The 23,292-nt window shown below is 36.8% G+C and overlaps 2 protein-coding genes across 2 annotated transcripts in view; one reads left to right on the forward strand and one right to left on the reverse strand.

Annotated features, from left to right (window-relative positions):
• The window catches only part of ALMS1 (ALMS1 centrosome and basal body associated protein), a 229,346-nt gene that overhangs the window by 52,794 nt on the left and 153,260 nt on the right, over positions 1–23,292 (reverse strand). Inside the window, exons 12-14 of the mRNA XM_060168612.1 lie at positions 19,005–19,175; positions 9,108–9,245; positions 6,664–6,834 (exon numbers count right to left, since the gene is read on the reverse strand). Of these exons, the coding sequence (XP_060024595.1) occupies positions 6,664–6,834; positions 9,108–9,245; positions 19,005–19,175 (480 nt within the window). The remainder of the gene's footprint in view (positions 1–6,663; positions 6,835–9,107; positions 9,246–19,004; positions 19,176–23,292) is intronic.
• Positions 11,989–13,447, forward strand: LOC132531169 (eIF5-mimic protein 2-like). The gene is given in 2 exon segments (XM_060168782.1): positions 11,989–12,451; positions 12,453–13,447. Coding segments are annotated over 2 exon segments (1,260 nt in total). The 5' UTR covers positions 11,989–12,061; the 3' UTR covers positions 13,323–13,447.

Raw genomic sequence — 23,292 nt, forward strand, 5'->3', positions numbered from 1 at the left:
TGACAGTATACATATTGATAATTACCTTAAACGCAAACAGACTGAATGCTCCAACCAAAAGACACAAACTGGATGAATGGATACAAAAACAAGACCCGTTTATTTGCTGCCTACAAGAGACTCACTACAGATCTAGAGACACATACAGACTAAAAGAGAGGGGATGGAAAAGGTAGTCCACACAAATGAAAATCAAAAGAAAGCCAGAGTAGTAATAGTTATATTAGATGAAATCAACTTTAAAATAAAAACTGTCACAGGAGACAAAGAAGGACACTACAGAATGATCAAGGGATCAATCCAAGAAGAAGATATAACAACTGTAAATATATATGCACCCAACATAGGAGCACCTTAATACATAAGGCAAAATATTAACAGACACAAAAGGAGAAATCAACAGTAGCACAATAATAGTAAGGGACTTTAACACCCAACTTACATCAATGGACAGATCATCCAGACAGAAAATCAATAAGGAAACATAGGCCTTAAATAACACATTAGACCAAAGGGACTTAACTGATATTTATAGAGCATTCCACCCAAGAGCAGCAGAATACACATTCTTTTCAAGTGCACATGGAACATTCTCCAGGATAGATCACATGTCAGGCCACAAAACAAGCCTTCGTAAATTTAAGAAAACTGAAATCATATCAAGCTTCTTTTCCAACCACAACTCTATGGAACTAGAAATCAACTACAAGGAAAAAAAAAACTGCAAAACCCACAAACACGTGGAGGCTAAACAATATGCTACTAAACAACCAATGGATCACTGAAGAAATCAAAGAGGAAATCAAAAACTACCTAGAGACAAATGAAAATGAAAACACGATGATCTAAGACCTATGGGATGCAGAAAAAGCAGTTCTAAGAGGGAAGTTTATGGTGATACAGGCTTACCTCAGGAAACAAGAAAAATCTCAAATTAACAACCTAAACTTACATCTAAAGCAAGTAGAGAAAGAAGAATAAAAACCAAAGTTAGTAGAAGGAAAGAAATAAATATCAGAGCAGAAATAGATGAAATAGAGACTAAAAAAACAATAGGAAAGATCAATGAAACTAAAAGCTGGCTCTTTGAAAATATAAACAAAATTGATAAACCTTTAGGAAGACTCATCAAGAAGAAAAGGGAGAGGGCCCCAATCAATAAAATCAGAAATGAAAAAGGAGAAGTTACAACCGACACGACAGAAATACAAAGGATCATAAGAGACTACTATGAGCAACTACACGCCAATAAAATGGACAACCTAGAAGGAATTGATGAATTCTTAGAAAGGTACAATCTTCCAAGACTGAATGAGGAAGACACAGAAAATATGAACAGACCAATTACCAGAACTGAAATTGAATCAGCAATTTAAAAATTCCCAACAAAGAAAAGTCCAGGACCTAATGGCTTCACAGGTGAATTCTACCGAACATTGAGAAGAGTTAACACCCATCCTTCTGAAACCATTCCAAAAATTTGCAGAGGAAGGAACACTTCTGAACTCATTCTAGGAGGCCACCATCACCCTGATACCAAAACCAGACAAAGATATTACAAAAAAGAAAACTACAGACCAATACCACTGATGAACATAGATGCAAAAATCCTCAACAAAATACTAGCAAACCGAATCCACTAATAAATTAAAAGGATCATACACCATAATCACGTGGGATTCATCCCAGGGATGCAAGGATTTTTCAATATCTGCAAATCCATCAGTGTGATACACCACATTAACAAACTGAAGAATAAAAACCATATGACCGGGCTTCCCTGGTGGCACAGTGGTTAAGAATCCACCTGCCATTGCAGGGGACACGGATTCGAGCCCTGGTCCAGGAAGATCCCACAGTTGATCCCGCGAAGCAACTAAGCAACTAAGATCCCGCGAAGCAACTAAGCCCATGTGCCACAACTACTGAACCTGTGCTGTAGAGCCTGTGAGCCACAACTACTGAGCCCGCGTGCTACAACTACTGAAGCCTGTGCACCTAGAGCCCGTGCTCTGCAACAAAAGAGAAGCCACCGCAACGAGAAGCCCGCACACCGCAACAAAGAGTAGCCCCCGCTTGTTGCAACTAGAGAAAGCCCGCACTTTCAACACAGCCAAAAATAAATAAATAAAATAAATTTATTAAAAGAAAAACATATGATCATCTCGATAGATGCAGAAAAAGCTTTTGACAAATTTCAACACACATTTATGATAAAAACTCTCTAGAACGTGGGCACAGAGAGAACATACCTCAACACAATAAAGGCCATATATGACAAACCCACAGCTAACATTATACTCAATGGTGAAAAGCTGAAAGCATTTCCCCTAAGATCAGGAACAAGACAAGGATGTCCACTGTCGCACTTTTATTCAGCATAGTTTTGGAAGTCCTAGTCACGGCAAGCAGAGAAGAAAAAGAAATAAAACGAATCCAAATTGGAAAAGAAGAAGTAAGCTGTCCGCTTTTACAGATGACATGATACTATAAAATCCTAAAGTTGCTACCAGAAAACTACTAGAGCTCATCAATGAATTCGCTAAAGTTTCAGGATATGAAATTAATACATAGAAATCTGCTGCATTTCTACATACTAACAATGAAACATAAGAAAGACACATTAAGCAAACAATCCCATTCACCATTTAGAACTAATAAACGAGTTCAGCATGGTTGCAGGATAAAAGTTAAATATTAAAAAAACCAATTGTATTATTATATACCTGCAATTAACAAACTGAAAATGAAATTAAGAAAACCATTCTGGGGGAATTCTCTGGCGGTCCAGTGGTTAGGACTCTGCAATTCCACTGCAAGGGGGCATAAGTTAGATCCCTGGTTGGGGAACTAAGATCCCTCAAGTCAAGCAGCACAGCCAAAAACAAAATCAAAAACTAAAACAAAAGCAAAAGAAAACCATTCTGTTCACAACAGTCTCAAAAAAATTAAAATATTAATGTAAATTTAACATAAGAAGAGAAAAACTTCTACTCTGAAAGCTACAAAAAATTACTGCAAGAAATTAAAGTATATCTAAATAAACGGAAAACATCCCAAGTCCATGGACTTAACTGTTAAGAAAGCAATTCTCACCAAACTGATCACAGATTCAACACAATACCTATCAGAATCCTAGCTTATTTCTTAGTAGAAATTTTGCAAGCATATGGAATTGTAAAGGACCCAGAATAGCCAAGACAATCATGAAAAATAAGATAATGTTGGAGGACTCATACTTCCGAATTTTAACTCACAGAATGGGAGAATATATCAAAATCAAAATTTAGATAAGAATGTGTATCTAGAATACATAGAACTCTTAAAATTCAATAAAAAAGAGAAATAATCCAAATGAAAACCAGGCCAGGATCTGAATACACATTTCTCCAAGGATAATGCACAACTGGCCAATAAGCACACAGAAAGATGTTCAACATCATAATCATGAGGCAAATACAAATCAAAATCAAAATGAGATACAAATTCACATCCACTAGAATAGATCCAATGAAAAAGTCAGATAATAAGTGTTGGTGAGTTTGTAGAGAAATTGAAATGCTCATACATTGCTACTGGGAATGTAAAATGGTGCAGCCACTTTGGAAAACAGTCTGACAACTCCTCAAATGATTACATATAAAGTTATCACATGATCTAGGAATTCCATTCCTGGGTACATACCCAAGACAAATGAAAACATACTGTTCATATAAAAACCTGTACATGAACATAAAAGCATTTATATTTTATAAATATAAAATCATTATTTTATAAAAGCATTATTCATAGTAGCCAAAAGGTGGAAACAACCAAATGTCCATCAACAAACGGATAAACAAAATGTGATACATACATACGATGAAATATTATTGAGCCATTAGAAGGAATAAAATAATGATACAAGCCCGTAACTTGGATGAACCTGAAAACATCATGCTGAGTTAAAAGAAGCCAGTCACAAAAGTCCACACATTAAATGATTCCATTTGTATTAAGGTCTAGAATAGGAAAATTTATAATAGAGACAAAGTAGATCAGTGGTTGACTTAGGGCTTGGGGGGAGGTGCGTGATGAGGAAACAGAGGGGTGATAGCGAAGGGGTATAGGGTTTCTTTCTGAGGTGATAAAAATGTTCTAAAATCAACTGTGTTGATGGTTGCACATATCTGTGAATAGGGTAAAAATCATTAAATGGTACACTTTAAGTGGGAGAATTATATATGTGCATTACATATCAAAAAAGCTGTTGAAAAAATCTTCTATGATCATTTGAAAGGTTTTTTTAAAAAATCATACAAACATTTATACACATCAACCTCATTATTTCCAGATGTTTCTCTAACGCTTTTTTTTTTTTTTTTAAATTTCATTTCCATGGTCTGTTATGGGCTAAGTATGTGTGTTCAAGCTCCCTAGTGTTCTGTATTATCCATTTCTCCTTGAGGGTCCTCTAGGGCAGCGGTCCACAACTTTTTTGGCACCAGGGACCGGTGTCATGGAAGACAATTTTTCCACAGACGGGGGTGGGGGGTGGGGGGATGGTTCAGGCGGTAACATGAGGAATGGGGAGCAATAGGGAGCTGCAGGTGAAGTTTCGCTCGCTCGCCCGCCACTCACCTCCTCTGTGCAGCCTGGTCTAGAGTATGCTTCTGCAGGTTATGTTTCCATCTTTCTTTTCCAAGCTATGTCTCCTAGACTACCCACTGCAGAGTTGCAATGTTGTTTTTTCATCTTATACATTCTTTTTTGTGTGTGATAAACACAGAAGATTAAATTTACCATCTTAACCAATTTTTAAGCATACAGTTCAGCAGTGTTAAGTATGTTCACACTGTTGCACAACAGATCTCTAGAACATCTTCATCTTGCAACACTGAAACTCTATACCCAATAAACATTAATTTTCCCTCCTTTCTCTCCCCAGCCGTTGGCAGCCACTTTTCTACTTTGTTTCTAAGATTTTCACTATTTCAGATACTTCCTATAGGTGGAATATACAATGTTTATCTTTTTGTGACTGGCTTATTTCACTCAGCACAAGGTCCTTGAGATTCACCTAAGTTATACCATGTGACAGGATTTTCTTTTTTTTAAGGCTGCATAACATTCTATTGTATATATATCACATTTTTATCCATTTATCCACACATATTTATCCATTCATCTGCTGATGGACATATCTTGATTATTGTGAGTAATGCTGCAATGAACATGGGTGTGCAGATATCTCTGAGATCCTGCTTTGAATTCCTTTGGATATACACCCAGAAGTGGGATTGCTGTATCATATCGTTATTCTATTTTTAATTTTTTAGGAACCTCCATACTGTTTTCCATAATGGCTGTGCCATTTTATATTTCCACCAACAGTGCACAAGGGTTCCAATTTCTCTGCATCCTTGCCAACAACTGTTATTTTCTGTTCTTTTGATAGTACCCATCCTACTAGGTGTGCAGTAGTATCTCATTGTGGTTTTGATTTGCATTTCTCTGATGATTAGTGATATTAAGCATCTTTTCATATACTTGTCGGCCATTCATAAATACTCCCTGGAGAATTGTCTATTCGAGTCCTTTACCAATTTTTAAATTGGATTTCTTTGTTGTTGAGTTTTAGAAGTTCCATATATAATCTGGATATTCATCACTTATCATGATTTGCAAATACTTTCTCCTATTCCACAGGTTGTCTTTTAACTCTGTTGATTGTATCCTTTGAAGCAGAGTTTTAAATTCTGATATAGTATAATTTATTTATTTTTGCTTTTGTTGCCTATACTTTTGGTGTCATATCCAAGAAATCATTGCCAAATCCAATGTCATGAAGCTTTTCCCCCATGTTTTCTTCTAAGAGTTTTATAATTTTAGCTCTTCTGTTTGGATCTTTGATCCATTTTGAGTTAATTTTGTATATGGTAAAAGGTAATGGTCCAAATTAATTCTTTTGCACGTGGATATCCAGGTTTCCAACACCATCTGTTGAAGAGACTATTCTTTTCCTACTGTGTAGTCTTGGTGCCCTTATGGAAAATCATCCATCTAATACATTCTTGATGTTAGCAGCTGCACGAGGACTATTTTCAAAATACAGTATCCACAGATTAGCTTCTTGACTCCTTTCTTTTCTTATCTGGATACTGTTCTATATTCCTCTAAGACATAAAGTTTGACAGCTAGGTAGTAACGGCTTGTGTCCTATACAGTTTTCTTTTATGTTATTAGAGAAAGGGGGCCATGGGTAAACATAAATAGATTTGATCTTGGGTCTTTTTTATTGTAATTTTTAAAAAGTTTGTATTGAGGTTCTTTCTGTCTTTGTCACAGTCATCTGGAATGCCTTAAGCTTTCTGCTGTTTCAGTGTTGAGACATGATACTTCACTTCTAATACTATCAGCCTTGGGTATTTAATTGTAATTTTGTTTCTAAATTGCCAGTATATTTTCCCAGAAGTAACAATTATCTTACAAATAAATACATACATCCACACAGACAGAGAAGCACTGAAGTGATACACATAAGAAAGCAAAAAATAAAAAAATGGAACTCTGTTTAAATTGTGAGACTACAGTCTCATCAGAATTAAGTGGAAACACGTAGACACAGGCGTTTGCGTGTGCATGCTCTCTCTCTCTCACACCCCGTACCCCACTCCCCATTACCTGCAATATCTATTTGCAAGGATTTCTTCTCTTCGGGCCAGCCTTCCTTAGGAACTGTCCTCTTACTGTGGATCTCCTCTTTCTGTTTAGTGGCTTTAGTGTCTGGTAGACTAACAATCTTCGTGTCTTGTAGTTGAGCTGACTGCTCTGAAGCAGCAGCAGCACTGGAACCTAAGAGAGGAAAATCAAGATTCAGACAGGAAGCAGACAAAAATTATTTTAAAATACCTCTCAAGCATCTACTAGTGTGAGAAGATAGTTACGCTGGATAAACAGTGAGATGGATGCAGGACAGGAATAAAGACACAGACGTAGAGAACAGACTTGAGGACACGGGGAGGGGGAAGGGTAAGCTGGGACGAAGTGAGAGAGTGGCATGGACTTATATACACTACCAAATGTAAAACAGATAGCTAGTGGGAAGCAGCCGCATAGCACAGGGAGATCAACTCAGTGCTATGTGACCACCTAGAGGGGTGGGATAGGGAGGGTGGGAGACACAAGAGGGAGGAGATACGGGGATATATGTATATGTATAGCTGATTCACTTTGTTATAAAGCAGAAACTAACACACCATTGTAAAGCAATTATACTCCAATAAAGATGTTTAAAACAAAAAAAAAGTGAGATGGAGGGCTTCCCTGGTGGCATAGTGGTTGAGAGTCCGCCTGCCGATGCAGGGGACACAGGTTCGTGCCCCGGTCCAGGAAGATCCCCTATGCCACAAAGCGGCTGGGCCCATGAGCCATGGCCGCTGAGCCTGCACGTCCGGAGCCTGTGCTCCGCAACGGGAGAGGCCACAACAGTGAGAGGTCCGCGTACCGCAAAAAAAAAAAAAAAAAAAGAGATGGAAAGAGAAAAGCATTTTGGGCAAAGGTGACTACATATGAAAAAAATGGAATCAGGAAAGCAACTGAACATCTAAGAAACAGTGCAAGTATATAATTTATTAGATTATAGAATTTGTAAGGAAAAGAGAGAAAAATTAGCATTTGAAAAGTTCTTTGGGAGCCCATTCTACTGTTCTGAAAGACTAGGCTAAAAAATTTAGTTTTCATTCTTTTTTTTTTTTGCGTGGGCTTCTCATTGCGGTGGCTTCTCTTGCTGCGGAGCACAGGAGGGCTCGAACCCGTGTCCCCTGCTTTGGCAGGCGGATTCCTAACCACTGCACCACCAACGAAGTCCTAGTTTTTATTTTCAAGGGCAATGAAAACTTTTTGATGAGGAAATTAACATGATCAAAACTTTTTCTGAAGCATTTGTTTAAAAACAGCAAAAAAGCTGGTAAGTTTTCAAATACAATATTTGCCCAGAATACAATATAACTTCTGAAAAAGAATCAATACACAAAAAAGAGAAGTGGCTAATTATACTCTAAAATATGTTTCTATTTATACTTGTGGCAGACTACCAGCTGTCCTCTGAAATACATTTTCCTTTTCCTCTAAAATAGAACCTGACTTATCTGGGCATACCATAATAGAGATTATATTTCCCAGCCTCCCGAGCAACATAGGTTGGTGTGACCATGTGAATAAGTCTGGCCAATAGGATGGAAGGGGAATGGTACATTTAACTTTTGAGAAGTATTTAAAGGAAGAAATACACTTTTTTCTTTATCCTTTTTTTTGTGGTACGCAGGCCTCTCACTGCTGTGGCCTCTCCCATTGCGGAGCATAGGCTCCGGACGCACAGGCTCAGCGGCCACGGCTCATGGGCCCAGCCGCTCCGCAGCATGTGGGATCCTCCCGGACCGGGGCACGAACCTGTGTCCCCTGCATCGGCAGGCGGACTCCCAACCACTGCGCCACCAGGGAAGCCCTCTTTTTCCTTTGTTTTCCTTTTTGCTGGCTGGAATACGTGTCTGACAACTACAGCATGAGAATGGAGGCTAAAATGTTGAAGCAAAAGGAGAGAAAGAGCTTTGTTCCCTGATACTCTTTTCTGTCTTCTTTAAGCCAATGTCATTTTGTTTTTGTTTTCATCTCTCAGAGCCAAAACTATCCTAAACGAAACACACTTTTACAGGCATTTTTAATCAGCACAGTCCTACCAAAGTAAATTAACTGGGAAGGTAGTTAGGAAGTAAACAAGCTAAATTCCTGAAGAACAAAGGCCTATATAAAACAATTTTATTAGAGAATTAGCATCTCATGGCAACAAATGTTTTTATCAGTAGAGTTTTTAAAAGTCCATTATGTGAATTTCTGGCAATGCGATTAATTTGTGTATAATATTCATAAAGTTCTCCAAAAATATCTCAAGGAGCTTTAAAAATGTTAGTTTTACCTGCCAGTGTACACCAAAAGTTGCAGCTAACATCCTATTTCACATATGAACAAGATGGAGGGTTGAAGAGAGCAAGAATATATAATATTTTTCTATTTATATTCATTTTAGAAGGTCAGAATAAAACAATAGGCAGATGATTCAGTTCCACTACCTGTAATGTCTTTCTGCAAGGATTCTTTTTCTTCAGATCGAGAAGCCTCGGTCACTGCCCTTTCACTGTAGATCTCCTTTTTCTGGTTTTTGTCTGAGAGGTCCTCATCCCCAGTGGTAAGAACTTGAACTTGAGCATCTGGAATAATGATGTCATTTGATCCCAGGGAGAAGGAAAAGATAACACAAGCAAGTAATCCACCCCTTCCACCCCAAACAAAAACCAAAACAAAAACCTCTTTATATATTAGGAAAAAAAGCATCTCTTAGGCTCAACCATGTAAAAGCTGTGACAGTTTTAAGGACTTTATAACATATGACAGTTTTGGGGGGTTTGGAAAGTTCTCCATATTTTTCTGTGTACAATCACTTTAAACAAAATCTGTTCTTTGCTGTTTTGATGCAACAGTTAAAAAAAAAAAAAAACAGATCAGGTATCTTTCAAAGTAGCAAAGTACATCTGAACAAGACTTTTTTTTTGTCACTTAGGGGGCAAATTTTTGTCACTTAGGGGGCAAATTTTGATATTTCATATAATCCTAGAAAAGCATCTATATCATCTAGATTTTATATATAGTACTTATATAATTCTTTAAAATCTCCTGAGGTTAAATTTGTCTAATGCTTTCTATTTTCTTTCTGTTTTTCTTGGTCATACTTGCTAGAGATTTATCTACCTTATTGGTCTTTTCTTTTCTTTTTTTTTTTGTGGTACGCGGGCCTCTCACTGTTGTGGCCTCTCCCATTGTGAAGCACAGGCTCCGGACGCGCAGGCTCAGTGGCCATGGCTCACGGGCCCAGCCGCTCCACGGCATGTGGGATCTTCCCAGACCGGGGCACAAACCCATGTCCCCTGCATCGGCAGGTGGACTCTCAACCACTGCGCCACCAGGGAAGCTTTCTTTTCTTTTTTATTGTATGAGAAAACGCAAGTGCAAAATAATAATGTTGGTAAATAAATTAAAAATCACCAATACAACAACTAGGATACAGTTATCAAGCAGTTAATACGGTTATATGTTTTTTACAATGGATTGACAAGAGATTCATTTCCTATCTCTAAGAATGAATATTTTTCAACAAAGCAGTCAGAAAGGCAACAGAGATTACGAAAAACAACATAATGAACACCAATGTGTCTACTATAGAGCTTAAGAAATAAGATAAAACATTACAGATATAATGATAATGATACCCTGTGTAAAGCCTCAATGATACCATTCTCTCTTTTCAGTAGCAACCTTAAGCTCAATTTAGAGTTCGTCAATCTCAAGGATGTTCTTGAACATTTTACTATACAGTGCTGCATGTATTAGTCAACAATGTACTGGATGGTTTTGCGTGTCTTTAAACTTTATATAAAGGGTATAATACTCTGTGTACCTTTAAATAACTTGCCTTTTACACTCAGTATTACGACTGGGGGATTTACTCATAGTGACTCTAATTAACTCATTCTCAGTGTTATGTAGAATTCTATGGAATTAATATATCAATTTTCACCTGTTTGTAAACTTTAGGCTATTTCTAATTTTTTTTTTTAGAATCTCTAATTTTTTAATACTGAAAAGCATTACAATGAACATTACTATAAAATTTCTTTGTAGGTTGTATGAGTTTCAAATATCTTCTCTCAGTCTGTGTCTTGTCTTTGAATTATTTATGATGTCTTTCGGTGCACAAAATTTTTCATTTTAATAATACCACTTATTTTCTTTTTCCTTCACGGTCTGTGCTTTGTGTGTCTTATTTAAGAAATCATTCTTTCATGGTCAAAGGTCATCTGAATTCTAAAAGCTTAAAGTTTTCTTTTTACATTCATTATCATTTGGACTACATTTTTGTTTAATGTGCAGCAGGGATCTATCTGATTTTATTTTTTCTTACATATATAATCAATGGTCCAAACACTATTGAATAGTTCACCCTTTCTCCAGGATTGTTATGTCATCTGTATCATATATTAGTTTCCACATTCATGGGTGTGTTTCTGGGTCAACATGTTGTTCCACTTTTCTTTGTTTATTCCTTTGCAAGTGAGGTCTTAAACATATATATTATATATATATATAAATTATATATAAATTTTATATATGTGTACACACACACACACACACACACACACACACACACACACACACACGTCTTTTGATGTCTGGTATAGCAAGTTCCCTTACCTTATTCTTTAAATATACTTCTTGAATTTCCAAAAAATTTTGGAATCAGCCTGTCAAGTTCTATGAAAAAATCTACTGGAATTTTGAGTAGCAATTCATTGAATTTATTTAAGTCTTCCTTAATATATTTCAATGAAGCTTTATCATTTTCTCTAGTTTTTCATGTCCTTTGTTAGATTCATTTCTAAGTACTTATTTTTGTTCTTTTTTAAAAAAGTATCTTAAAAAATCTTTTGCATTATGTATCAGAAGACATGTATCAAAAAATGCACAGAGAACTCAGTTAATTGTTAAAAAGTGAACATGTACCCAGGTTAAAAAAAAAAAATCTGCCTATATAACCCTATATGCTCTCCCCTCATTCTTTCAATCTCCCTCAGGCTGAGCATAACACCCCATTTTAAATGCAACAAATTACTTATATATCTGAACTTTATATAAATGGAATAATACAGCACATAGCCTTTATGTCTTGCTTTCTTCTCTTACATTATATTTGTCAGATTCGTTAAGTGTTAAAACATATATTTGTCTTTTACTCAGTCTCATTTACTGGTTACCATTCAACAGTGTTAATATGGTACAATTCATTCATACTACTGGAAAAATAATGGCATAATAAATATAAAAATAATGGCATCAGGGTAATTGCCAGTTTGGAGCTATTACAAAAACTGCTGTAAAGAATATTCATGTGGCAGAGGAGACACCGCCGCAGTTGCCGCCACCTCCAGGATTTCTGGTTCTTTTCTCTTCGCCTTAAATTCGGGTGTCTTTTATGAATAATCAAAAGCAGCAAAAGGCAACGCTATCAGGCCAGCATTTTAAAACCAGAAAAAGAGATGAAAAAGAGAGGTTTGACCCTACTCAGTTTCAAGACTGTATTATTCAAGGCTTAACTGAAACTGGTACTGATTTGGAAGCAGTAGCAAAGTTTCTTGATGCTTCTGGAGCAAAACTTGATTATCGCCGATATGCAGAAACACTCTTTGACATTCTGGTGGCCGGTGGAATGCTGGCCCCAGGTGGTACACTGGCAGATGACATGATGCGTACAGATGTTAGTGTGTTTGCAGCACAAGAGGACCTAGAGACCATGCAAGCATTTGCTCAGGTTTTTAACAAGTTAATCAGGTGCTACAAATACCTGGAGAAAAGTTTTGAAGATGGAAGTTAAAAAGCTGCTGCTGTTCTTAAAGGGTTTTTCAGAGTCGGAGAGGAACAAGCTGGCTATGTTGACTGGTGTTCTTCTGGCTAATGGAACACTTAATGCATCCATTCTTAATAGCCTTTATCATGAGAATTTGGTTAAAGAAGGGGTTTCAGCAGCTTTTGCTGTAAAGCTCTTTAAATCATGGATAAATGAAAAAGATATCAATGCAGTAGCTCCAAGTCTTCGGAAAGTGAGCATGGATAACAGACTGATGGAACTTTTTCCTGCCAATAACCAAAGCGTTGAACACTTCACAAAGTATTTTACTGAGGCAGGCTTGAAAGAGCTTTCACAGTATGTTTGGAATCAGCAAACCATAGGAGCTCGTAAGGAACTCCAGAAAGAACTTCAAGAACAGATGTCCCGTGGTGATCCATTTAAGGATACAATTTTGTATGTCAAGGAGGAGATGAAGAAAAACAACATCCCAGAACCAGCTGTCACTGGAATAGTATGGTCCAGTGTAATGAGCACCGTGGAATGGAACAAAAAAGAGGAGCTTGTAGCAGAGCAAGCCATCAAGCACTTGAAGCAATACAGCCCTCTACTTGCTGCCTTTACAACTCAAGGTCAGTCTGCGCTGATTCTGTTACTGAAGATTCAGGAGTATTGCTATGACAACATTCATTTCATGAAAGCCTCCCAGAAAATAGTGGTGCTTTTTTATAAAGCTGAAGTTCTGAGTGAAGAACCCATTCTGAAGTGGTATAAAGATGCACATGTTGCCAAGGGGAAAAGTGTCTTCCTTGAACAAATGAAAAAGTTTGTAGAGTGGCTCAAAAATGCTGAAGAAGAATCTGAGTCTGAAGCTGAAGGAGGTGACTGAATTTGAAACTACACCCTCAGTAAAGCAAACAGGAGTTGTAGATAAAATATCATGTCTCCTGTGTCCTGGTTCTTACATCTTCCTACCTCCCTATATCAAGCACGATATAAGGGCTTTCGTGGCAAATTTTAACTGTTTCTACGGTTACTGGAAATGTTGGATTTAGTTTCTGAAACCATGTTTTAAGTAGCTACAGGAGCTACAGATTTGAATTTAATGTTGCATTAGTCTTTTCACTTATCTTCTACCTCCTGTATTTTCTACTGTAATAATGTAATTTAAGGCCTTCCACAATGAACAGTTCACTTTTCCCCTGGGTTTTCTATATCAACAGTTTTCAAGATATGATTTGGTTAAAAATAATTTGTTATAAAAATTGTTTGCAAATTAAACTGTAAAAGTAAAAAAAAAAAAAGAATATTCATGTATGTCTTGGTGCTCACGCACATCCTTTCCTGTGGAGTATATAGTTAGGAACAGAACTGCTCTGTTATGCTTTTGTGTAACTTAGTAGATAATGGCAAATTGCTTTCCAAGGTCACTCTACCAATTTACATTCTTACCAGCAGTGAATAAGTACTGTTTGTTCTATATTCTTACCAACACAGTATTAACTTTTTCATTTCAGCCATTTTAACGGGTATGCAGAGATATCTTACTGTGGTCTTAATTTGCAATTCCCTGTTGATGAATTAAGTTGAATATTTTGCATACGTTCATTGGCTACTGGATAGTCTCTTTTATAAAAAGTACCTATTCAAGCCTTCTGTCCTTTTTAAAAATTGGATTGCCTAACTTTTTCATACTATTTGTATGAGTTCTTTTTATATTCTGGATAGAAGTCCTTTATGAGATATGTATTGCAAATATCTTCCCCACTCTGTGGCTTGCCTTTTACTCTTTTATTTGGTGTTTAATTAATAGAATCCCTTAATTTAATGTGGCATATCTGTCAGTTTTTTTTTTATGGCTACTATTTTTTGGGGGTGGGGATCCAATTTAATAAATGTTTTCCCATTCCAAGATTGTGAGGACATACTCCTCTGTATTTTCTTGCAGAAGACTGACCTATCCATCTATCTATGCCTTTCATATTTAAATCTGAAGTATAAAGAATTGATTTTGGTGTACAGTGTAATGTAGGGGGGTCATAGTTCTATTTTTTTCCTAACATCCAATTTACCTAACATCATTTTACTGAAAAGATCATCTTTTCCCCCACCATACTGCAGTGGTACCTTTACTGTAAATCAGGTGTCCATATATGTGAATCTGGAGTATTCTCTTCTATGGTCAGCCTATTTATTCTTGTGCCAACATCACACTGTCTTAATTACTAAAGTTTCATAATAAGTTTTGATACTTGGTAGTGTAAACCTTCTAGAATCTTTTTCAATTTTTTATTATTTGTATTTAAGGGTGTAACGTTACCCCTAATCACTTTGGCTATCTTCTATACATTTTGATAGCAGAATTTTATTATTATTTAGTTTTAAATATATTGTAACTTCCAGTATGACTTTAACTTCTGAGTTACTTAGAATTACATTTTTAAATTTTCAAATACATGTTTATTATATTAGTATATATATATAATATTTACATATTAGGTATATTAGTTTCCTAGGGCTGCCACAATAAATTACTACAAACTGAGTGGCTTAAAACAAAATAAATTTATTCTCCCACAGATCTGGAGTTTAGAAGTCGAAATCAAAGTGTCAGCAGGAACATGGTCTCTCAAAAGTCTATCTGGGAGAATCTTTCCTTGTCTCTTCCAGCTTCTAGTGACCCCTAGTGCTCCTGGCTTCGGACAGCATAATTCCAATCTCTGCTCCTGTCTTCACATGGCCTCCTCTCCTCTTTTTGTAAGTACACTAATCATTGGATTTAAGGCCCACCCTACATCCAGGATGATATAACCTAGAGATCTTTAACTAATGACATTTGCAAAGACCCTATGTCCAAATAACATCACATTCTGAAGTTTCCTGTGGACATGAATTTTGGGGGGATTACTACTTAACCCATAAAACAGATTTTTGTTTCATTTTGTTATTCCATGTTTTTATTGTTGAGTTCTACTTTAGCTACACTGTAGTCAAAGAAGCTGTTCTGTTTGAACATCAATTCTTCAAAACCAACAGCTTCATCAATTTTTCTAAGTGTTCCGTGTGTTCTTAAAAAAATGAAAAGTTCTCTATAGTAAGTCAAACTTTTAAATTCCATTTTTAAATCTTGTCTACTTTAATTTTCTTTCCTGGTCTCTCACTTTCTGATAGATATGTATTGTTGGGTTTACCTATATTTTCCTGTCATTTTTCCTGCATACAAGTTTGAGTAAAAGAAAATAAACTCAAATTTTATCTTATTGGTATATTTGAGACTTTTGTTATTATGAGGTAAACTCATAATATATATTAATATTTTTGGGCCTGGAATTTTATTTTGTCAATATTAACATTGCTCATTAGCTTTATTTTAGTTAGTATTTGCCAAATATATCATTTTTCATCTCTTCCATGTTTTGGGAGGTAAGGCAACATAAACTGTAATCTAATCAAAAGAACATATACAAATGGTTTTGAAAGTCAAATAGTTCCAGTAAACTTATAACAGAAATCAACAGTTTTCAAATACCACCAATTTATTTAGCCATTTCTTCTAGTATCACTATCCTTGTTTCCAAATAACATGCCTTTATATTGCTGTATCCTTTTTAGTTCCAGAAATTATTTTTTTATTTCCTTCTATGATCAACATGGATTTACCTTTTATAGAACTTTCCTGTCACACCCATATTCCCTCAATCTATCTTCTGAAAAGTTTTAGCCCTATATTAATGTTCATTGTTTATATATTATGTAAATTGTAGTCATGATGATTAAATCAATATTCAGTGATTGTGTTATGTTTCTATTATTCAGTTAAACCAACTAGTATACTGTAATCACATTTATTTTCTTTCACAAAGTTTTGCTTTTACTGAGGAGTTAATAATTGCCTATTTTTGCATTTGCTATGTTTCTATATACCAATCCCTACATCATCCTCATAAATGTAAATAGAATTGAAAATCTCTTCTAAATACAGTCAACTACATAAGGTATTCTATCAACTCGACCTTTTTCTTACAGTCCTCAATCTGAACTTGTTCTAGATCTTCTGTACCACTGCTGCAATGGCAATTCCTTTCCCCCCTCTTCTATGTTGGCCCCATTTCCTCCATCCCATGTTTTCCTTTAAAAAAAATTAAATCTACTCCTTCATTTTATTTAGTGAAATAATTTTCCCTCAGAATTTCAAGGCATTACTCCTTTGGTTTCTAGTTCCATGTATTATTTTTGAAAAGCTTAATGTCAGTCTAATTTGCATTTCTTTATATGGTACCTGTTTTCTTTCTGGAAGCTTTCAGAATCTCTTTCCTTGCCAGTGTTTCAAAATTTCAAGGTCATGTGCCTTGGTGTGGATTTTTATGTACGTGACAATTCCTATTAGCATGGAAATTCATATCCTTCAGTTTTGGAATTTATTCCTATACTAGTCCTTTGAGTTCTTCTTTTCTATCTTCTCTACTATCTCTATGGAACATCTGTTTTTGATGTTGACCCTCTGGGGCCAATCTTGAATTTTTTTTCATTTTCCCTTCTTTTTATGTTGTTTCCTAACAGATTTCCTCACTTTTATATTCCAATCCTTCTACTGAGATTTTTACTTCTGATATATTTAATGGGCTCACTTAGCTATTATACAGAAGTCACTATTCAATTTTCCCCAGCAATTATCTTCCCCCTATTCTTCTAAATCCTTTAAAGTGAGAGGCTCTGAGGCTGGGCTTCTCCAAACGGTGAAATAAGAGGACTTCTCCTTAGGATGTTAAGTCTGGAAATAGACCAACAATAATAGTAGCAGTGGACCCACATAACAAGTGGGAAGTTATAGGGGTCCCTCAGTGAACAAAGCCCAACTTATTTCACACACATCATCCTTACCAAATGCAAACTAGAGGTGAGTTATATTTGGTAAGTTCATTGTGCAGACTTCTGATGGAGTTCCCTTAGTCTATCACTTTGTTCCCTGCCAATTTTTCTATATCCACCTCCTTCTCAATTGTCTGACAGTGGGATCACAGGGTTATCTCTATGTACCAAATTACCACTAATATATAGCTTGTATATGAGAGTTTTCATTTATGAACTACATTTTGCAAAAATATTTGCCTTTCTATTTACTTGGCAGCCTCAACGTTAACTGGCAGATGTACTTCTTTTATCTTATTTCAAAAGACTTCAAAATGCTTTTCAGTGCAACAAAAAGTTATCTGGAAGAATAAATGTGTGCACTTTAGCAAGCAGCCTTTCATTCGGTTTCCTCATAAAAGCATTAACAACATCACATGAAGTCATTAACACTATGCCAAAACTGGAACATAGAGCCAGCCTATGTTTGAATACTGCCCCGGGATCAGTAGGTCCTATTTGCCTAATAGCTATGCACAGGAATAAAAAACTGTAAATGCAACAAAGCAACACATGCAAGTATACATGTAGAAATTTCAGTGGCTCCTGGAATTTTTATTTAATAAATACTATTGTGCATCAGTTAAAGAAGCACAATGTCAGGGATGCAAAGGAAAAACAATCATGCAGATTCCTAAAGATTAAAAGCTTTTATAAAACAGTGGGACCTGTATCTGGGGGAAAGGATGAAAATTCAAATACCCACAGTCACCAGACTGACAAGGTAGATGTATGAAGTGGATTGAGTCCGAGACTCGTGGGGACTGAAGCAAACAGGAGAATGTATGTCCTCTCTGCAGAGGACAACCATGCCTCAGGGTCAACTGATAACTGCCATGGAATAATACAAGTTGAGTGCCACTACATATTCTGACTTCTCAAGGGAAGCCCCAAATCTTATTTTTAGATGTTGGCAGCAAAATTTTTAAAAATTTAAAACACCATGTGAGCCATACACTTTCCTGCAGAATCTAACCTATGAGACATTAGTTTGTACCATCTGACAGATAAATTCATGAGGCATTTTAATCAAGATTTTCTATGAATTTTAGTCTTTAAAACATACTTAAATGGATACTATTTCATTTCAAAAGTTGCAATATATTTCCCATAGTGAAAATAAAGTCTACAGTTTTCAAAAATCTAAAGCATTTAAAAAGATTTTATATTTTCCTTCTTGTACATATCCAATAAAACAGCTAGGAGAAAAGTTTCCATTAACAAAGCAGAAAAAAAAGAAAGCCTGAACAATACTCTCATTTAAGATGAACAGGAAAAAAAAAGGCCACAGAGGGCTTCCCTGGTGGCACAGTGGTTGAGAATCTGCCTGCCAATGCAGGGGACACGGGTTCGAGCCCTGGTCTGGGAAGATCCCACATGCCGCGGAGCAACTGGGCCCGTGAGCCACAACTACTGAGCCTGCGCATCTGGAGCCTGTGCTCCGCAACAAGAGAGGACGCGATACTGAGAGGCCCATGCACCGCAATGAAGAGTGCCCCCACTTGCCGCAACTAGAGAAAGCCCTCGCACAGAAACGAAGACCAACACAGCCAAAAATAAATAAATAAAGAAAGAAAGAAAGAAAGAAAGAAAGAAAGAAAGAAAGAAGTTCCTTTTTTAAAAAAAAAAAAGGCCACAGAATACACAAAGCCAATCCAGTCACCTGCATTATCTTTCTGAAAGGGTTTTTTCCCCATTGACAAGGATGCCTTAGTTACCACCCTCTTACTGTAGATTCCCTCTTTATGTTTAATGTTAACAGTGTCTGCCAGGTCATCATCCCTTGTGCCTAGCACCTGAGCCGGGAAGTCTGGAGCAATGGCATCATTGGATCCTACAGAAAAATGGAAAAGTAGTACAGTTAACACAAGTACAGATTGAAGAAAGACAAAAAATTTACCTCTTAAACCACTTCTATAAAAAAGGCACTACCAAAAAAAAAAAAAAAGGCACTACCATGGGAGTGTTACAGGGTAATCAGAAGGAGACATCAGTCAAACTGAAGCTGTCAGAAATGTACAATATTGCAACAATATACTGGAGAAGCAAATGACATAAGAGGAGACATATAAATTAGAAGGGAGACAATTTCTGGCTCAGGAACATTTTCAGAGGAGGAGAAAATAGTTTGTACCTTGGAAAATAAGTAGGCTTTTTGAAATATGGAGAGGAAGAAACAAAGGTATTCTGGTAGAGGTTACAGCATTAGCAAAGACCAGGAAGCAGGAAAACAGATTAAACAAAAAAATCAGATACTTTTGTGGTCAGACTGTATTATGGACTACATTAAAGACAGTGGTGGGAGATATTAAAAATTGTTTGGGGTCTTCCCTGGTGGCGCAGTGGTTGAGAGTCCGCCTGCCGATGCAGGGGACATGGGTTCGTGCCCTGGTCCGGGAAGATCCCACATGCCGCGGAGCGGCTGGGCCCGTGAGCCATGGCCGCTGAGCCTGCGCGTCCGGAGCCTGTGCTCCGCAACGGGAGAGGCCACAACAGTGAGAGGCCCGCGTACCACAAAAAAAATAAAAATAAAAAATTGTTTGGGACAAAATTCAGCAGGGCATGGAATCCCAAGCTATAGGGGTAAAGAGTGTAAATTTTACCGTACATGAAATGCAACATCATTAAGGATTTTTTAATAAAGGGAACTGCAATCAGTTACATTTTAGGAAGCTTAATCTGACAATAATACAAAAGACAAAACATTGTAAGGAAAATTTTATGTGATAAAGTAAATACAAGATTTGAAAGTAACTTTATTTTCTTTAAAATATATTTCAATATTCTTAAAACCACTAATATAGGAACTAATAAGAGAAGTTTATCCATGTCACATATAAGAGGCAAAAGAACATCTCTGGATGTACAAGAGTTTATAGTAACTATAGAATTATCTTCTACAAAGATGCTTTTCTTTCTTAACTGGTACTCCATACTTCATGCATTTTCTAAGCACCTAAAATGTGTATGGCAATAAAAGCTGGGTAAGTATCAGTTCATTTGTACAGTATAAATATAAATAAGTCATGAGTTATATTTCAGGACAGATTGCAAGGATCCTATTAAGCCTTCCGGGTCATATGTACACTGAGCTTTTCTTTGCTTCCGTGGCATCACGTTCTTTTATTTGCTCCCTACCTCTCTGGTAAATCCTTAGTGTCCTTTCTTCCACCAAATCTCTCAATGCTGGAGTTCCTCAAGGGGTCAGAACTGGGTTCTCTTCTCTTCCTGGATGAACTCATTGATCATCAATATATGGAACACTACATGTGGATGACCAACAAATATATATATCTAGCTGGAACCTGTTTTCTGAGCTTCAGATTCTAGCATTCAGGACACAGCTAGCCTCTAAAGCATTTGGAGGAAAAATTAGAAAAAGATGTCCCTTCCTCATAAAAAAAAATTTTATTTTATATATTATGATACAACACAAAACAACTATACGTGAGGGTCTCTTCACCACCTCCCTTTATTCTCCAAAAGAGGTGATTTTGTCAGGTTCAGAGTTAGGTAAGGAAGAATAATTAAGTTCCTGAGAGCAGTGCATGGATGTACAAGAGAATCAACCTCCTTGGAGCTGAGAGGCAGTTGAAAGAGAGTGTAGCCACACATATGTGTATATGCCATTGAATGTATGTGTACTTATTTTCCTGCATCTGTGCACAGCTGCAGAATGTGTGAAGATTTACGTTTCAGGCAGGAAGAGAGTTAACATTATTGCTCCAGAACTCTAACAGGAGATTTGGAATCTTCACACCTGGGTGTTTTCATAAAAAATGGCATATGTTTATGACGTGAACAGAGCCACCTTCTAGATAGTGCCCTTGCATACAAACTCAACTGTAAACATTCAATTTACATTTAATTGCAGGTTTAACATCTCTACATGGATGTGGAACAGAAATCTCATTTTTAACATGTCCAAAGCAGATATTTTAACCATCTTCTCCAAATCTGCTTCTTCCTCAGGCTTCTCCATCTCAGTAAATGGCACCTTTATTTACCCAGTTGCTTATTCTAGAAAACTAGAACTCATTTTTTTTTCACCTCCTTCTCCCTTACTCTCCATATTCTACTACCAAGTCCAGGAAGAACTATTTCCTAAAAATAAGTTGAATGTGTCCACTTCTCTCCATCTCTGTCATCATCACTCTAATCCTAGGTGCTACCACTTCTGACACTAATTACTGCAACAGCCTTCAGCTAACTGGTATCCTCACTTCTACTTCTTGACCCTCCCTTCACCTGGGCTCCTTGCCTTTCCATCCACAAGCTATTCTCCATATAGCAGCCTGAAAAAAATTTACAAATGTAAATCAAACCACAGTTGCCTACTAGAAGAAAGTTCAAATGCCTTAATATGGTTTACACAACCCTGGATCATCTTGAACCTACCTATCTTTAACCCTATCTAGCCACAGCTCTGCTCTACCCACACTGCCTTCTTCTCACTTGTCAAATGCATCAAACTTTCCGGTTTCTGGAGCTCCTCCCATTCTGTTCCCTTCCGCCAGAACACTCTCACTCCCCACTCTTTGCCTGCCTAACTTACCTGTATCCTCTAGATCTCAGCTCAAAAGTTTCTTCTTTGGAAAGGCCTTCAAGGGCTCCTAAAACTAAACTGGATCCTTTTACTCTCTTAAAACTCTTCTTTATTTTCCTAACTCGCCATTTGTAATTATGTACTTATTTGTATCTATTTGTTAATATGTGTCTCTCCACTTGAACATGATCATATGGGGCATGTTTATTTTGCACAGCGGTATAAATGTAGCACCTAGCACAGTATCTGCCAGAAACACGGTAAGAACATTAATACTTTTTTGGTTGAAGAAAAAATGAACATAAGCTGAAAGTTTCTGTGACCTTAAAAAAAAAATAACCTGGTCATTGCAGAAAATTCAGAAAAGTAAGCAGAAAACAAACAAACCAAAAAACTCGACCATACTTTGGTTATAGATCCTTCTAAATGAATATATAGTGGGATCAAAATGTATATACTTTCAGTATCTTTTTTTCCCACCCAAATAGAGATATATTTTATTTAAATGGAATTTAAAGTCAGCATATAAAGTGAAAAAACATGCAGGGTCAAAATCGTCCTTGAAGGTTGAAATTGATATCTTGTCTGCTCAATAAATCCATCAGAGTCCACTTTTTCCCCCTGGCTTGTAACAAATCACTGTGCCTGCATCTAAGCACCTGATGAAGTACCTGACTTGTGTTTAGAGACCACATTGTACTAAAAACACTTAAACTCTAGAATCATACTCAGGGAAGCAAGTTAAAAGATGCTTAAACTATAAACGTCAAATGCTGACAATGAACTTCGAGAACTGAGGTTTCCCACCTCTCATTTCAAACTCTCTCATGATAATATGCTGATAAGAGTGTGGAGGGTACAACACACTTGTACTTTTAAGATTCATTCTCCTCTTCTCTTTTTGTTAAATACGTGTAATTGAACTTTTTTAAATGCATGTGTGACATAATGCCAACGTACGCCAAAATTACTCATCATAGTTAAAGATATTTCATCGTAATCCATTCATCTGACTTATTTATGCTATCTTAAGTTTCTTGTTTCCTGTATTTTTTTGGCTGCGTTGGGTCTTTGTTGCTGTGTGTGGGCTTTCTCTAGTTGCGGCAAGCAGGGGCTACTCTTCCTTGTGGTGCGCGGGCTTCTCATTGCAGTGGCTTCTCTTGTTGCGGAGCATGGGCTCTAGGCTCGCGGGCTTCAGTAGTCGTGGCATGAGGGCTCAGTAGCTGTGGTGCATGGACTTAGCTACTCCATGGCATGTGGGATCTTCCTGGACCAGGGCTTGAACCCGTGTTCCTTGCGATGGCAGGCAGATTCTTAACCACTGAGCCACCATGGAAGCCCCTCTTGTTTCCTGTTCTTGTTCTATGTTATTTTGCTAATTTTATATACTCAACAATAATTTGGA

This window comes from Lagenorhynchus albirostris, chromosome 13 (genome assembly GCF_949774975.1).
Source record: "Lagenorhynchus albirostris chromosome 13, mLagAlb1.1, whole genome shotgun sequence".
NCBI classification, from domain to species: domain Eukaryota; kingdom Metazoa; phylum Chordata; class Mammalia; order Artiodactyla; family Delphinidae; genus Lagenorhynchus; species Lagenorhynchus albirostris.